Here is an 18,175-nt window from a genome sequence, read left to right as displayed (position 1 = left end):
TCGCCTTAAAAATCACAGCTGTATTTCATCTGTAGGCCGACTTATTTATCTGTACACAGGTCTCATGTATTACTAGGAGGGGCCCATATTTTAACCCCATACAGAGGTATTAAAATGAAAATTTCCCAAACGTGGTTAGCTTCCATCATCATGATGAAATAAGGAATCTAACGGAGTCTCTCAACTCTGAAATCGGAATGCTTTCGACTCTCGAACCGTATAAAAGGATGCCAAGTTCCCCCCGACCAGTGCTGTCTAATTCTCTTAAACAATTCAGGTGCAAAAGAGGAAATGGCATCTGTCTAATTAACACTGCCCGATTAAATATAGCTGCCTCGGGACAGTGTTTCCCGAACAATCTTTCCAGTCCCCGGAGCCCCGAGTTAGAGATGAGAGCACATCGTCAGTCCTTATCAACAGGAAACAGAGATGCCCCGGAAATGGTCACAGGCCAGGACAGCAAATGGAGATGAGAGGAGAGGGAAAGGCTGTCACTGGCCTTCGTTTCCTGCGCCTGGCATCGGGGGATTCAGAGAATGACGCAGGACAGCAGATCCTAGCGGCTCCTGCAGCTCCTTCCGAAAAACAAAAGCCCTCACTGTGTGTGTGCAGCTCCCTCTCTGGCCTGGAGGCAATTCAAGCTCTCCCCTGACAGCCACTCAGACTGCCCTCCTCCTGGCAGAAAGGCACAATGACCACATTATTTCTCTTCCAGCTTCACGCGACACCATGGAAGCCATCGCCAAGTTTGATTTCATCGCCTCAGGAGAGGATGAACTGAGCTTTCAGGCTGGAGATGTTCTCAAGGTAGGTGAGGCGGGGCCCAGGGGAGCCAGAGAGAGTTTAGTTTAACTCTGGTCCAGTCACTGAGTTCATCTCACAATCCACCCTTTGTCTCTCAAGAAATAGGCAGGGTTTCTTTCAAAAGCTGGAGTCTACCTCAGTCGGAAGGGTTCCTTCTGAGCACCTGTGCACCAGCTACAGGCCGGGTGATGGAAATCCGGATGGCTAGGCCACCATCTTTGTCCTGAAACGTTCCTGGTCTGCAGGGGGAAACAAAGCCGTCCAAAGGGCTGTCCTAGGTGTTCTTATCTAAGTGCTCAGGAGCACAGGTGAGGGGACAAGTGATCCCACCTTGTCAGAGGGTGGTCGTAGGACCGTGTGGCAACGTCAGTTGTCAGGGAACCGCAAGGAAGGTGAATGGGGCTTTGGGCTAAAGCACGGCTGGAACTTACAAGAGGAAGGTGTGGGAAGGGACGCCTGGTAAGGCGGCTGGAGGAGCCGCAGGTCAACAAAGGTCACGCGTAGCCAGCCACTCAAGGGTTTCTTAAAACTTGTCTTCTGCCCGCACTCAAGTTGTAGTGGCCACTTGCTGAGCTGAAGAGGCTTTGGCCTTTCCCTCATCCCGTGCCCCACACTCTGCATCTCAGCCCTCGTTTTGTGCCAAGTACCACAAGCCCTTCAAGAGGCCACTGGGGAGTCTGTGGCACCGGTGCCTGCCTGCCTGGCCTCAGAGCCCCTCGTATGTCCTATTCCCCCATCCTCAGCAGCCCGTAAGGGCCTCTTCAGACTTCCCAGTGGCACTAAGGCCACCACTGTCTCTCCACCAAAATAAGCACTTGCTATAGAAAGAACCCTTTCGTACCCTGACTTGGTCAGGAATTTGATAAACACCCCCAGAGTTTATTCTTCTACCTGCTCTCACCTTGCAAGATCTACTAACGCAGCCACAAAGCATATGCTTTCAATGTTGGCACTTCTCAAGGTCAAAATATGGCTTAGACTGCTGACCCAGGAAAAGGGGACATTCACATCTTTGGGATTTTACAGAGGACACAGAGGGGTCTGTGGCAAGGTGCACAGTGCCTCCCTTTCTGTGGGGTGTTGTGACCATGTGATCATGGACCCCTCTAGGGTGTTTGCCCCAAAGATACCCCCAGGGTGGGGTGGGGGGGACTCCCATCCTTCATCCCTCATCTTCCATTTCAAACAGAACCCACCATGCTAAGTTTTCCCTGTTCCCCAGAAAAGGAAAATAGAAGCCCAGATAAGTTTCCTCCCCTCTCCACATCCAGCTCATCCCAGTTGCTCTCCCTTACTTCACGGCCAGTCCTGGGACGAACTCTCTTCACTGGGTGCCTCCGCCTCCTCCCTTCCCCTTCACTCCTCTGAAATCCTCTGCAGTCAGTCTTTTACCCCCAACACGCCCTTCGAGCCCACCAGGGATGGCTCGTGGACTAGAGCACCCTCCTAAACCTAAACCCCTGTCGGGGATTTGACCCTGCTAACTGGCCCTCTCCTGCATCTGAATGGAGCCCTGCCCGACACCTGAATATTTCCCTTTCGTCAGCTCTCTCAAGCAATCCCCTTCTTCCCCAGAGAGGAGTCTTGTGCAATAAAAAAAGAGCATGGACTTCGGAGTCAGATCTGAGTCTGAGTTCCAGCTTACCAGCTGTGTGGCCCTGGGTCAGTCGCTTGCCCCCTCTGAGCTTCAGTGCGTCATCTAGAAGTGGAGGCCATACCTCATCTATACGGGTTGGCAGTAAGGTCCCAGCCCAAAGTGGACGCTCAATATGTGATCACCATGCTGTCAGGACTACCCCATTCCTGTAGCTCTGACTGCTGAAACGATCGCCGCAGCCCCTCAACTGACCTCAGTACCTCCTATCTCTTCCTCCTTCATGCCACACGCTAGTCCCAGAGGGATCTTTCAAGAAGATAAGTCAGATCACATTACTCCTTATTCAGAAGCATTCAGTGGCTCCCCGTTACTAACCGATTGCAATCTAAGCCATCTAGGCCCCACCCTACCAGCCAGCCTCATCCTGCTCACGTGCACGAACAGGTACATGCACATGCACACACACACACACACACACACACAGGCCCCCGCACATGCCCCCACACCCATCTTGGTGTATGGAATGCCCAGGGCACACTGCGGTTCTCAGAATGCCCTTCTCCAGCACATGCCTATTTGACCATTTGCCCACCTCTCCTGAGGAACCCTCGCTAATCCTCCCCCCTCCCTACGGCCCCCACAAATTAATCACCCCCTTTCCAGCTCCTCCGTGGCATTTCACACACACACTCCATCCAAGGCACCTACACTCTCACCTCACAGGGTGGTTATTCAGGAGCAGGCTGAGTGTCCAGCTCTCTGCAGCCCGAGTAGCCACTCCGCACTGCTGTCCTACCACGTGCCCTCCTGATTGTCCACTTACATGGCGGCTACTCTGCCCCCCAAAGCTCTGAGTGGGTGGGGGTCTGCCTTAGCACCTAGACCAGCAGGAAGGTGATGAACATTTGATGCGTGACCGAGTGGGCGACCCCTCCACTGGTCTGAGAGCCCAGCCTTGCCAGGTTCGTCTCGGTATCTTCCCAGCATCTAACACAGGTCACGGGACATGGTACCTCTTTCCTGCTCATTGAGAATATGACCAGAAGGCCAAACACCTCCTTCTGTTAGGACTTGAGGCCAGAGCATAGAGGACAGTGGAGAGGAAGGTCTTATCACGGTGGTTGGTGGGCCTGTGGGTGCTGCGTCTGGCCCTCTCCTCCAGAGATGGGTAACAAGCCCCAGGATCCTGGAAACTGTTTTCCAGGCCAGCTCTTGGTTGCTCCAGCAATTCACTCCTGGAATGCTCTTTTATGTTTGGCCTTTAGAGCTAGAAAACCAAACAGACATTTTCATTAGGAAGGTCCAAAAAAAAAAAATGCCTGACTAGCTTACCACCAACTGCCCCCTGCAGACCGTGAGTTCCCCAGGGCGAAGGCCGCAGCTTATTCATCTCTCTTTTCCCAGCACCTAAGTGCAAACAGCAGGTGCTCACTAGATGCTGATCACAGAATGGCAAATGAGATGGTCAGGCTACTCCTGCCCCAGGACTTGATCCCACTTCTCCTGTGAGCGAAACCTTCCAGAAGTCAGGGATGGGGTGTTTCAGGTTTGTGCACACAGCACCCCCTTACATTTCCCTGGAATTTGCCAGCCTTTATTTTAAAACGACCTAGTCCGTCTCTATCTGCTTCTGTAACGTGTCAAGCACGACCCCGTTTTTCCTCCTAAAACAGTGACCAAAAAGCCCCAAGAGTTAATCCTACGTGATTAACTTCTTCAACACTTCCGACCTCGGCTCTGCCTCTAAGAGCTATAATTTCATCCAATTTTAAAATGCCTCCAACTGTACATTTTGTCCTCTTCCCACGTCTAACTTATTCTCAGGCCATGTAGCCCAGAAAATGATTCCGGTAGGCAACATTAGAAGAAGTAAGTTCCAGCAAAGCTAAGGGTAAAACCTCATGTGCTTAGGCTGAACTGCCCAGGTTTACCTGATGGGGATGCAAGATAGGGGAGGACTGGGGGAGATGGAGAGATGAGAGAAACAGGAAGGAAGCATGGCCCTGGGCCAACAACGGCAGGAGGAAACCACCGCCCCCCAAGACTCTCTGTGCAGAAAATGAGATTTTTTTTTTTTTTTTTTTTTTTTTAAATCTTGCCTTCTCTGCACCGTAAAAAGTCTAAATTCACCTCTCTTGGAACACAATCACCAGCAGACCAAGCACTGGGGGGTGGGGGGAAACGGCCAGCGTCATGTGATAATCTTTCCGCTGCTGGAGGGGGTTAAATGGATGTGAGCCACGATTACTAAAATTACAGCCCGTTTCAGGTCAGAGAACTAAGTGGGAAGTGTAGTTCTTACCGTGATGAGCCCATTTTCCAAATGGCCTCTTTTACTTCATCCCGGCTCCCTTTCAAATTTGACATTTGCCACCCCAGCCAAACGTGCCCTTCCCAACATGGGGAGAAAGAAGCCGCAAAGCCTTCAACTTGCGGGGAGGTGGTGGGGGGGCAGGGAGTGAAATGCCCCTGAGTTCTTTCTGCGAAGACCAGGCCCTGGTGCCGAGTTTCCTAGTTCTTCTTTTGACCTAGATTTCCTGCCTCCCCCTCTGCCGCCACCACCCCCAGCACACACATACCCACATGTCCTCAGTGATACCAACAGTCACATTTGATGTCAGAAACTCTAAAGTTTTCTTTTCTCAGCAATTCTAGAACTCAAATATGGGACACACTTTTATTTCTTCAGAACAAATGATTACATTCAAAACATACACATCTAACACTTTAAAGGACGTATAAGCCCTGCCATGTCCTTCAGAGCTGGAGTTCTTCCTGCAGAAGAATATCACATTTTTACAGAATTACAGTTTCCAAAACAGCCTGAAGGACTTCCAGGGGCCAGGGCTCATTTGATCCTCGCATCAGTTGGATGAGAGGTCGTCACTGCTGCCTTTTTTTTTTTTTTTGTGGCAGTGCCCAGGGCATACAAAAGTTCCTGGGCCAGGGATAGAACCCATGCCAGAGCAGTGACCTGAACCCCAACAGGGACAATACCAGATCCTTAACCCCATGAGCCACCAGGGAACTCCTCTGCTTCTTAATTACTTAGCTTTCTTCCCTTTCCTCTCTGGGAGAGAGAAATGGGGTGGCCTCAACTCCACCCACTTTCGGATAACTCCCCAACTCCATCCCCCACCCCTCCGCTGAGCCCAGACTCATATCTCCAGTGCTCACTGAGTCTTCCCTTCTCAGAGGGTCCCAGGGGTAACTTTTTTTTTGTCTTTTTTAGGGCTGCACCTGTGGCATATGGAAGTTCTCAGGCTAGGGGTCTAATCAGAGCTGCAGCCGCCGGCCCACACCACAGCCCACAGCAACGCAGGATCCAAGCCACATCTTCAACCTACACCACAGCTCACGGCAATCCCCGATCCTTAACCTACTGAGCAAGGCCAGGGATTAAACCCACGTCCTCATGGATACTTGTCAAGTTCATTACCGCTGAGCCACAATGGGAACTCCACCAGGGGGCCACTTGATTCACCCGTAGGTGATAGGAAGTCCATGAGTTTTCCCTCAGACCTGCTCCTCCTCCAGTGTTGTCTATTTCAGTGAAGACATCACGGCCCCCTCAGTCTCCTGAGCCAGAAATCCTGAGCCACCCCTGAATCCCTCTTCTCCCTTAGCTCCGCCAACAGTCGCAAAATCCTGCTCATTCGTGCTTCCTGTATCCTCTGAATCTGTCCTCACCTCCCCTTCGTCTCTCGCCTGGAGGCCTCCTCTTCGGCTCTGTCTGCCCTGGCTTTACGCCCCAGGCCATCTTCATGCTCTGTTACAGCCTGCCTTTCTTAACTCTGACTCTCACTGTGCTTTTCCCTCCTGAAAATCCTTTAATGGCTCCCCATACATTTCAAGAGAAAAATCCAGACTTTTCAACATGGGCTACGAGGCTCTGCACCCCTAGTTTCCCTCTTTCCACTTCTAGACTCACAATCTAAACTCCGGCCAGATGGAGGCATTTCGTCCCCAGATGCACTGCCCTTCCTCCCCCCTCCACCGCCCCCCAGTAGTTCCTTTGCAGCCAGACCTCGCCTGGGTAACTGCTTTCCTTGCCTGGGCGACCCAGGTGTCCTCTCCTCAGGGTAATTCCCGATCCACTGTTTGCTTTCCTCTTTGTCCTTGCACTTCCATCGGTTAAGAAGTTTTCAGCTGTGAGAAACAGAAACTAAAAATGGCTGAAATGATACCCAAGATTTATAATTTCTCATACAAGGTCCAGAAGAAGTAGGGCTCCTGGGTGGCGAATCTAGCGGCGCCCCGACATCATCAAGGCTCTTTCCAGCTTTGTGTTCTGCCATCTTCATTTTGCATTATCATTTGAGTCTATGCCACATAGTCTAGGAACATTTTTGGTGGGGGGAGGAAGCAGGGCAAATATTTGTCTCTTGACGGTAAAAGATTCTCTGAAATAACCAGAAGCCACACAGAGCCAAGTCTGGAGAGTCATATGAGTAGTCAAGGTAGGTGATACCATTTGGGGTCATGGTCAAAGTGAGACCTTATAATAATGAGAAGGAGCTTCTGGTGCTGCCTGTGGTCTGGCTCTAAAAGCAAGTTTAGAAAAGGCACTCCAGATATCTTGAGTTATGTCCAAACTGTTTGTGAAACAAGGAGTGTGAATACCAAGAGTTACGGTTTTCGAGCCTCGCCCCCACTGGGATGTTTAGTTTTATTCTGCATGTTTTAAAAAAAAGTGAGAACCAATTAAAATTGTAAAAAGGTCCTGGTTACCCGCCAGAGAAGGAAAAACCATGGGGTGGCCGCTCTTGCCTTCCCAGCCCCTGCCTAGATCAGGAGTTTACAGTGCTAAGATCTGGGCCACGAATCTCCAAAACAGGAAGAGAAAGGGGTTCAGGGCAGCCCCCGGGCGCTGCGTCTGGGAGGCTACCCCAGGGTAGGTAGGGTGAAAAGAGTGGGTGGCCCAAGTGGACAAGAAGAGGTTGGAGTCAGGAGAAGCCAAACCCCAACAATAGAGTTGCTGTTCCCCAACGTGAGCAGCCGTGTGGTTCTTTGGCTTATTTTCCTCCGAATCCCAAAGGGCGTTCTTTGCCCTGTGGCCCCTTCCCCTGCTTCTTGGTGCCCTCCCTGCAGTGTCCCTGTCCTTCCTTCTCTCCCTTGTAGATCTTAAGTAACCAAGAGGAGTGGTTCAAGGCGGAGCTTGGGAGCCAAGAAGGATATGTGCCCAAGAATTTTATAGACATCGAGTTTCCTGAGTAAGTATTTCCAGCCTGCGAGATGGGCCTGCCCACACACATTCCCCTTGCTTTTTTGGTAGCCACTAAAATTATCCATGCACAGCCCAGACGCTGTCAAAAATGGTTGCCTCTGGAGAGGGAACCACACAGCTGAAGGCCAGGAGTGGGAGGGAGATTTGCATTTCACCGCATTCCCTTTTGAATTTTATGCCATGTGCAAGTTATCACCTATTTTAAGTTTATAAACCTAAAATCATCCATAATGGTAACCACAGGGTTTCCAAGAATTCCAGTGGGGGGCGCTGTCGGCCACCCCGCTTCCTCAGCTGCTCCTTCGGGGCCCTCCTCCCTCATGGCCCGACCTACCCTCCATCCCAACCAGGATAACGAAGCTCTCAGCCTTCCTGAAACCCTGCCCGCACCCACGAGAGAGGTCAGGGAAATTCCCCTCATAGAGAGGAAATGAAAAATTGAGATTGGGTCTCGTGCGTCTCAAGAATTGACCACAAGGGTTAGATAGACATCTAATCTTCTCTGAGAGTCAGGGTCTAGCAGCAGCGCAAAGGTTTGTCAGAAAACCCAAGCAGTATCGGTGACTCTGGGGAGGTGCGGCCCGACCCCTCACAGGGAACCAGCACTGACCACTGAACCAACACAACGACCGCTGACCTCAGCGGGGCCCTTGATGCTGCCCTGAGCTCTTCCAGGTGAGCAGGTCACCCCCGCGACCCCTCCCCCGCCGCACTCTCAGCGGATGGCCTGGCTTCCAGGTCCCCCAGGACAAGGAGGCCCCCAGAAAAGCCCCTTTCAGCCCCCTCGACCTGCCTCACTGCGCCCACCCACATCCTGCAACTGCGCAGACACTGCCTTTCCTGCAGCTCTTTCAAAAGATCCGTCTGCCCTTCTAGAAGTATCCCCCCTCTCCCACACCAACTTTCCTCCCTCTCGGGCGGCTCATTCCCGTCAGCAAAGATGCTGTGATGTCTGCCATCTTACCGAAACCCCCAAACGAAACCAAACATCAAAACCCTTGATCCCCAATCCCCTTCCAGCTAAGACTCCACTTCTTCAAAAGAACTGTCATATTTGCTGTCTCCGACTCCTCCGGTTTTCTCAGGAACCCCCACGACTCCTTGGAAACCTTTTGATCAAGGTCACAGTGAACTGCCGGTCCCATGATTGACTGTCAGCCGTCGTCGCAGCAGTATTTGATGTGGGAATCTTTCTGTCCCGTGAAAACTCTTTCTTCACGTGGCTTCCAGGGCCACGCCTCCTCCTGGTCCTCCCCCCCCCCCACCCCTCCCTGGCTGCTCTTTCCCCGTCTCGCTCCTCACCTACATCTCTTTTAGGGTTAGAATGTCCCCCTCCTAGGGAGGCCCTCCCCTCCCATCACTACTTTTTTTTTTTTTGCTTTTTTAGGGCCACACCCACAGCATATGGAAGTTCCCAGGCTAGAAGTCTAATCAGAGATACAGCTGCCAGCCTACACCGCAGCCACAGCAACGCAGGATCCCCTACCCGCTGAGTGAAGCCAGGGATCAAGCCTGCATCTTCATGGATACTAGTCAGATTGGTTTCCGCTGTGCCACAAGGGGAACTCCTACCTTTTAAATGCATCCCCTTCCCCATCTCTCCCCCGTTCTCATGTTCTCCACAGCACTTGTATCATTGGAACACTCCACATTCTACTTATCTTGTTGTTCATGGTGTGTCTCCCCCATCCCACTAGAATGAAACTTCCACCAGGGTTCTTGTCTGTTCTGCTCAGCACTCTATCCACTAGTCCCCAGAAGAGGGCCCAGCACATAGTAGATGTTTAGTAAAAGCCATTGAATGAATGGATGGTTTGGGATGCGGGTAATATGAAGCCACGTGTAACACTCATTTCATATGTAGGATGTGGACATCTTCGCAAGTCTTGGAAGAAGTCACTTCTCAACTTCCGAACAGAGGACAAATGAATATTTTCTAAATTACATTCCCCTCACGTTTGTCCCTCTATAGTCCCCTCACTGCTTGCTGCCTCTTCCGAAGTATTTCCTCCGAGGAGGCCGTGGTGGAGGGGGGCCCTTTCTTTTCCCCTCCCTGTTACATTCCCTACATTTCCCATGGTGGCCACTCCCCACGGGAAGTAAGTATGGCACATTCTCTGGCAGGATCTCCAGGCAGGTGACGGTCAGAAAGCCTCCGATTTGGAGTTCCCATCATGGCTCAGTGGTTAATGGATCTGAGTAGGAATCATGAGGTTGTGGGTTCGATCCCTGGCCTTGCTCAGTGGGTTAAGGATCCGGCGTTGCCGTGAGCTGTGTTGTAGGTTGCAGGTGCTGCTCGCATCTGGCATTGCTATGGCTCTTCGGTGACTACAGCTCCAATTAGACTTCTTGCCTGGGAACCTCCATATGCCGTGAGTGCGGCCCTAGAAAAGGCAAAAAAATAAGTAAATAAAATAAAATAAAAAATTATGCTCAGAGTTCCCGTCGTGGCACAGTGGTTAACGAATCCGACTAGGAACCATGAGGTTGCGGGTTCGATCCCTGCCCTTGCTCAGTGGGTTAACGATCCGGCGTTGCCGAGAGCTGTGGTGTAAGTCACAGATGCAGCTCGGATCCCATGTTGCTGTGGCTCTGGCGTAGGCCGGTGGCTACAGCTCCAATTAGACCCCTAGCCTGGGAACCTCCATATACCGCGGGAAGCGGCCCTAGAAAAGGCAAAAAGACAAAAAAAAAAAAAAAAGCAAGCGTCCGCTTTGCCTCCTCAGGGCCCAACCAACACCCCGCAGTCCCAGATCTGGAATAAGGACATCCCTCCTGGCCCACCCTGGCTGTTTGGTTCCTAAATTCCAAAGAGCAGGAGAATTGCTCACAAAGAAATCCAAAAAAAAAAGTAGGAGTTCCCGTTGTGGCTCAGCAGAAACGAACCCGACTAGAATCCAGGAGGTTTCAGGTTCAATCCCTGGCCTGGTTAAGGATCTGTCGTTGCTGTGAGCTGCAGTGAGGGTCACAAATGCAGCTCAGATCTGGAGTTGCTGTGGCTGTGGTGTAGGCCAGCAGCAGCAGCTCAGATTTGAACCCCTAGCCTGGGAACTTCCATATGCTGCAGGAGCAGCCCTTAGAAAAAAGGGGTCCAAAGCTGTGGCCAGTTGGCTGGCCACTTTAAAGGGACACACACGCTAGCCTTCCAGGGGCAGCAAGCAGGACAGCTCCTTGCAGCAAAGGGACACCGCCCCACCTTTGGCTGCTGAGTGATTGCAAGCACTTGTTCCACTTTGCTGTGGTTGAGAGAGGTTGCTGGCCTCCTGCCCTGCGGTTGTAGCTGCTGTTTGTCCTGTCCCCGTGGAAGTACTCAGCCTTTGTCATACAGGCTCTACTGCCTGCAGCAACACTTCCAAAGCCTGCCACCCCGACTGCTCCCCTGAAACAGCGGTTTCTCCCTGGGTTCTTCTTTCCCACAGTAAAGACTGTTTTCTAGCCTGGCTTTTTGGGGCAGGCCCAGGAGCCGGCTGTGTAGACGCCTCTCTCTGGCTGGCTGTGTAGACGCCAGCCTCACTCATTCCCAAATTTGTGTGCAAGCCTCCCTGGGTGCTCTGCAGCCTCTTCAAGGCACAGGGCAAAGCCACTCCTGCCCCACGCCACCCAGGGACCCCTGGGCTGTGACCCTCCCTCCCGGCCACCAAGGTCTCAGGCAGGAGCCCACACCCAAGGCCCTGCCCTGCTCTGGCCTGTTGCCCCCAGCGCCCAAAGGGGTCCTGGTCCTCCTGGCGTTGTCTGTCGCTGCATTCTTTTCTGGAGAGAAGTCCCTCTCACAGCTGCCGGCAGGCGGCCGCTCCCCGCAGTGAGTCACTCCCACGCTGTCCCATTTTGGTGCAGGGGCACATTTCCATGATTCAGGATTTCCAAGCCAGAGAAAGACCTCTCCTGGGGGTACAGAATGAGGAGGATGCATCGAGGGGAACGCACCTGCCTTGCCTCCAGCTGCAAGACGTTTGCTCAGTTTCAGAGGCACCAGGTCCCTCTCTGGTCTCTCTCTGGTCTCTGCTGATCAGAGTTCCAGCCTCTCTCCCTTTGGGTGGTCTCTCCCCCACTTCCCTCCCCCCTCTCTCTCCCTCCCCCATCACTCTATCGTCTCACCAAGATCCTCTGCTTTTATCTCACCTGATAGATGGTTTCACGAAGGCCTCTCTCGACACCAGGCAGAGAGCTTGCTGATGGGCAAAGATGTTGGTTGCTTCATCATCCGGGCCAGCCAGAGCTCCCCCGGGGACTTCTCCATATCTGTCAGGTACCGTCGTCCCGTCTCCGCCCTGACCCACACCGCCAAAGCCAAGGTGACCTCTTGAACGTGACCTATCCCAAGAACATGGCGGCCAAGAGGCCCGGGCATCTTATCAATTTTAATGCTGTCCATTTCTTCCCATAACACATGTACAGGACTCCTTAGTTTGTGGCCCACATTACATCTGCACTCATCTGCCTCCCCCTCTATCTCAGGCAGTTCCAGAAGGACAGGATTCCTGTCTACTTCATCTTTGTGCCTTTTACAGTGCCTGGTACCCAGTGGGTGCTGGATGAACGGCTGTGGAAAGTGGAAAGGAAAAGAGACTTCCCTGTTGCCCATATCCATCTTGGGGTTGAGATCTTCACCTTTTTTTTTTTTTTTTTTTTTTTTTACTACTGACGAATGTCTGAAGAAGGGTGAGAGAAAATCAAAACCCCAAGTCACCACCGTAGGACACACCTGTACCCACAGGCGGCAGCACAAAAAGAAACCACTGACAGCAACAGAGCAGAGCCCAGGAGGCCCAAGGCAGGGGTCGGGGAGGACAGCAAAGTCTCCACCCTGTGTGGCACCTGGGAGGAAGTGATGCAGTGCAGGCTTGAAGCATGCGTGTGTCACACAGCCCCGCGTGCAGAAGCCCCAAGTCTGAGTACATGGCGTGTGGTCGGCGTGTCGGGGGTTTCAAGTCACACATCAGACTTGGTGACCACGTGTGAAAGTGCAAGAATGACTGCCGATAGCAGTACAGAGGAAGGTGCGGCCACCTGTACAGTGAAAACGCAAGGTCAAGTTACCTGACCGGAAGTGCTGGTCTGGATTATGCGATATGGTTTGAAAGGCATGCAGATTTAGGGCTTTACACTCATAAATCCAATCTCAGGTGATAAACGGAGGCCGCTTTGCTATTTAGAAAGAAAGTGTATTTTAAGAAACAGTAGGAAGAACTTAAAAGTAACAGTCAACTGTATGTAGGCATATGTGCTCCAAACTGCTGGAGAATAGCTTGGTCTCCTAAGCACTGCCGTTGCAAGCTCACTTAAACTCTTCATTTTCCTTAACTAAAGCTTTCTTTTTCACAGCTTGAGTAACGGTCATTTCTAGCTCAGGCCAATAGTGATCTTAAGCTAGTTAGGTTTTAATCAAATGAAATTTTGCTCTATTAATAAATCTTAAAAGTCAAACCTATTTCTTCTTTTTTCTTCCGGCCACATCTGTGGCATAGGGAAATGCCCAGGCCAACGACTGAATCCAAGCCACAGCTGTGAACTATGCCACAGCTGCAGCAATCCCAGATCCTTAACCGGCTGTGCCACAGCGGGAACTCCCAGGCCTATTTCTTAAGCACCACCATTAGAGGCAGGACCAAGCAAACTGTTAGATTGAAAGGCATCTCTTGGTGCCTTTGGTTTGTCCGACGTTGAGTCTGGCTCTTTCAAACAGGAATTAGGGTTTATAGTTCCTCGATTAAATTGAATTCTACAAAAACGATCAGCCCTGATGTCTGCCGCAGCCTTCGCCTGCTGTATGCGGCTTCTTGTGATGGTGATTATTGCCATAATTGTTATTACCTCTTCTGCAGAAATGTAGTGTAATATAGTCCAAAGCAAAACCATTTCTATTTATTTCTCCATCTACTTTCTGTCATGGGCACAGATAATTAAGAGCTAATTATAGTTCTATCACTTAGGATTTGTTATGGGTCTGAAATGCTGGACTTAGAGAGTCTGGAGCCCTGACTTACCCCTTCTTTCTGCCCTTCTCGGAACCCGGGACAGCCTGGTCCAGCCGCTTTCTCCCCATCACCCAGATGACCAGCCACAGCCCTGACATCCCTCCTGTCAGCACGTGAGAGTGAAAGCGTCAGTGTTTCTCATTCTGAGTTCTTGAACTAAGAGGTGGTGGCTGAATAATTGTATCAAAAGAATATTTCCTCTTCCTCACCCAGATGTGAGGTGTGCTGACTGGGAGTTGAGCCGTGCAGTGCTGGAGGGAGGGAAGCATGTGGGAGTGACCACGACCAAAAGGGGAAGAGGGAGCCGTGATTGCAGTGTCAGCTTGGACCCCCAAGGTAGTTAAGCAGAGGTCACAGCACAAGTTTACCTGGCTGTGATCAGAGTCCTGTGCATAAGATGAGAATGAAGGTCAGAACTCCGATCCCCTCTGGACACAGACCACTAAATCCATCCCAAAGAACGAGGTATCTTGAAGTTCCTGAAGTGCCACAGTGGCTTAAGAATCTGACAGCAACGGTTGCTGCAGAGGCACAGGTTTAATCCCCAGCGCTGGCACAGTGGGTTGAAGGATCCGACATTGCTGCAGCTGCTGTGTAGGTCACAGTTTCGGCTCAGATTCAGTCCCTGGCCTGGGAACTTCCATATGCAGCAGGTGTGGCCATTAAAAAAAGGGGGGGAGAGAAAGAAGTATCTTTACACCCCAATACTCTTTGCTGTTTTGATCTTTCTACTGGATCAGGCAACCAGTATCATTAATACCAAGTTATTCTTAGATATAAATGTATGTCCAGGACTTCCCATTGTGGCACAGTGAAAACAAATCTGACTAGGAACCACAAGGTTTCGGGTTCGATCACTGGCCTCACGCAGTAGGTTAAGGATCTGGCATTGCCGTGAGCTGCAGTGTAGGTTGCAGACATGGCTCAGATCTGACGTGGCTGTGGATGTGGTGTAGGCCGGTAGTTGTAGCTCCAATTCAACCCCTAGCCTGGGAACCTCCATATGCCACAGATTTGGCCCTAAAAAAGCAAAAAAATAAATAAATAAACAAATAAAAAATTAAAAAAATAATAAATATATGTCCATTTACTAAAAAGAATTTGACATCCAAACAGGAATGACTTGGTGATGGAGAAAGGCTGGAGCTACTAGAAAAGACCCAGTTCCCCCCTTTGCAGTGAAGAAAATCCAATTTCTCCCTTCCTGGTACACAAGGGCCCATCACTTGTGCCAGCTGCTGTCAAAGATGCCAATCCAAAAGAAGTTAGTGTGAAAAAATAATAATAATGAAAAACAAGGGAAGTTAGGATGTGTGCAAGGTGTGACAGGCCCAACTCACTAGACTGGAATCAGAGAAACGGGGTTCTTGCTTGAGCTCTGCCACTCACTCACCGTGACCTTGACCAAGGCCCTCCACCCCTCTGAGCCTCAGCACATTTTTTTCTCAAAAGCACAAAACACTTATTTATGCAAAACAAGACCAAGAGGTTCCCATTATGTAGAGAACAAAAGCTGATGGATTTCTCAGGGTAGTTTATGAGCCTCAAGGAGCTGGTTCACACTCAGTCTGTTAACAGAAAATATCGAGGGCTTGAAAACCTCCTCCCCTCTGGGTCTTGGCAGAGTCCTTAGCCTAATAAGTTCTCAGGGGTTGCCATGTTTCGAATAAATATTGTAAAAAAGAAGAAAGTTCCTGACCTCATAGTCTTTAAAACACTTGGAACATTTTTTTCTTGTAAAAGTTCAGCTCCAGTGTCAGAAAAAAAGATTACCTTCTGCTCATGTTAAAAAAAAAAAAAAAAAAATCCCCTCGGAGTTCCTGTTGTACCTCAAGGGCAACGAACCCAACTAAGATCCATGAGGACTCAGGTTCGATCCCTGGCCCTGCTCAGTGGATTAAGGATCCAGCATTCCGTGAACTGCAGTGTAGGTCAGATGCGGCTCAGATCTAGCGTTGCTGTGGCTGTGGCATAGGCAGGCAGCTGCAACTCTGATTTGACCCCTAGCCTGGGAATTCCCATATGCCAAGGGTACAGCGCTAAAAAGACAAAAAGAAAAAAAAAATCCCCTCTAGCTCAGCCTGAGTCCTGAGCAGTCCCTCCCACAAACCACTCCCTAGGGTTAGACTGGGCCAGCCACCTTCCCAGGCCCGGTCCAGCCACTAGTATCGCCACCTCCTGCCCAAACAGAACTCCAGCAACCCAGGATGCGGTCCGTCCTGGAGGTGGGGGCGTCATCGCCGTTTAATAGACAATGTGGATTCGCCTTGATCTCTAGGCATGAGGATGACGTCCAGCACTTCAAAGTCATGAGAGACAACAAGGGTAATTACTTCCTGTGGACGGAGAAGTTTCCATCCCTCAATAAGCTGGTGGACTACTACAGGACGACGTCCATCTCCAAACAGAAGCAGATCTTTCTGAGGGACAGGACCCGGGAGGATCAGGTAGGCTTCGGGCCCCCACCAGCCCCAATCCAGAGACTCCAGGCAGCTCGACCATGAACCACCAAGACCATGCATTTGATGGGTTGGTCCCCGCATAGAAAGGCAGAGAGATTCTCAATTTAAATCCAACTTAACACTTCCTGGCTCTGTGATTTTGGAAGGCTCTCTAATCCTGAGTTTCCTCATCCGTAAAATCGGAATGATAGTGATGTCTGCCTCACAGGTTCGTGGTGAGGGTTAGAGAAGATAATGTCCTCCCACCCCTGACATCGCGCCTAATCACGCTCAGCACACTCTGGCTCTTACTGTGGATGCTGTTATGTCATTATTCACAGATGTTACTAAATCAGTTTTCAGCCTAGCTCAGGAGTTGCCCAAGGATGAAGGAGCTGGGGGGTGCAGTGAGCTACACAGGGGGCTCTCAGAACCTTGAGTCCAGGACTAAAGCAGCAGGTAGAGCTTCGTGACAGGATTTGGGGGCAGGAGGTAGAAGCAGGGGGCATTGGAGGAGAAAACTGGCGGTGGAATTCTTGCTCTCAAAACAGTTTGGACTATAAAGTGTCGTTTTAATAGAAAATGCATCAGACAGACCTGACTTTAGAACCTGATTTCCTTGCTAACCGTCCTCATTACCCAGCTTAGTGAAGAAAACCTCCTGAGCATCAGTTTTCTCATCCATAGACTGGAGAGAATATGTTGCTGCCTTCACTGGGCTATTGTGAGGACTAAATGAGCGAATATACAGCACTTGCCATAGTCTGGTCCATAGTCAGCAGTAAGGAAGTGTTAACTTGCCTCCCATAAGCACACACACCACCCATAAAATATGTTCCAAAGGAAAAAACATGGTAACGAGAGATGGGTATTATAGGAAAAAGCATTGACTAGAAGAGTTGAAACCCCAGCAGCAGGTCATTTGGAAAGGCATTGAGAGTTTCAAAGCTATATGTGCTTTGGGGAAGTAAAGAAAACCATCCCTTTCAAGTCATAAGTTGATTTTAAGCCTGAGAAGTTATGGTCAAAGGAGAAAAGGGTGTTCCCAAATGTACACAAAAGTTCAGAAAGAAAAACAAAGGTTAACCGAGACCTCGTGAATTCTTTTCACAGGGAAATGGACAGAGGTATTCACTGACTAGGATGTGCACGCAGAGATAAGAGAGGAAACAAAAACCTGCGTTAAACTGGATCTAATGAATTCATTTCGCAAAGTGCTTAGAACAGTGCCCGGCATGTACTAAGCCCAGTGTAATTGTTGGTTAAATAAAAATAACGAGAAAGTATCTCTGAGTCACCAGGTGGGGGAGAGCATTCAGGAGAAAGGTCTTGCTTCTTCCCAACCTGCCCAGCGGCAGGCCTGGTTTCCATGGTGCTTGCAAGAGCGTTGCTGTTTGGGTCTCTATCACCAGGCTATAAATGACAGTTCAGAATCATGCAAAGTCAATAGCAGAGCTTATCTGGAGGGTAGGATGTCCCGTGGTGTGGCAACACGCGATAAGAAGGGGTGGCATTGTGTCAGTAAAATGGAATATTTCAGCCTGATTACACAGAGAAAAACAAACCCACTAGGAATGGCCAACAGGTACCACATGGAAAGTCTGTGAACCAGAGACCCAAACTCCCCAAATTGGGAGAATATGGGAATGCAGAGGCCACTGGAAGTTGTGACTCTCTGAACCATCCATTCTCCCTACACTGCCACCCCTCCACCCCCGTCCCCCCCACGCCATCAGCTGTTTCTTAGAGCTGTTAGGAGCTAAGTCTGGGAACAGCTGCCAGAGTGGGGCGGGGAGATGCCGGAGGAGGATGGGTCGGCATCATCTCTCTTCTCTCCCAGGGTCAACGGGGCAACAGCCTGGACCGGAGGTCCCAGGGAGGCCTAGCCCTGAGTGGGGCTGTGGGAGAAGAAATCCGGCCTGCGATGAACCGGAAGCTGTCGGATCACCCCCCACCCCCGCCCTCGCAGTATCCCCCGGCACCACTGCCGCCCCAGCAGCGGTACCTGCAGCAGCACCTGCAGCAGCATCATTTTCATCAGGTATCTGGAAAGAATGCAGCAGGGCACTGTGAGATGGGGGAAGGACCTGCTCTCCCCACAGGCTCAGGCCACCTCGTTCCCACTGCCACT

General features: G+C 50.8%; 1 protein-coding gene across 2 annotated transcripts in view; it reads left to right on the top strand.

Moving 5' to 3' along the window:
* The window catches only part of GRAP2 (GRB2-related adaptor protein 2), a 72,209-nt gene that overhangs the window by 48,125 nt on the left and 5,909 nt on the right, over positions 1-18,175 (top strand). For both annotated transcript variants that reach the window (XM_013997505.2, XM_013997501.2), the window contains exons 2-6: positions 716-807; positions 7,523-7,614; positions 11,755-11,874; positions 15,882-16,050; positions 17,885-18,085. In XM_013997505.2, the coding sequence (XP_013852959.1) occupies positions 730-807; positions 7,523-7,614; positions 11,755-11,874; positions 15,882-16,050; positions 17,885-18,085 (660 nt within the window). In that variant the 5' untranslated portion in view covers positions 716-729. The remainder of the gene's footprint in view (positions 1-715; positions 808-7,522; positions 7,615-11,754; positions 11,875-15,881; positions 16,051-17,884; positions 18,086-18,175) is intronic.

This window comes from Sus scrofa, chromosome 5, assembly GCF_000003025.6.
Source record: "Sus scrofa isolate TJ Tabasco breed Duroc chromosome 5, Sscrofa11.1, whole genome shotgun sequence".
In the NCBI taxonomy this organism is placed as follows: domain Eukaryota; kingdom Metazoa; phylum Chordata; class Mammalia; order Artiodactyla; family Suidae; genus Sus; species Sus scrofa.
The sequence above is the reverse complement of the archived record's forward strand: the minus strand, read 5'-3'. Positions and strand labels throughout refer to the sequence as shown.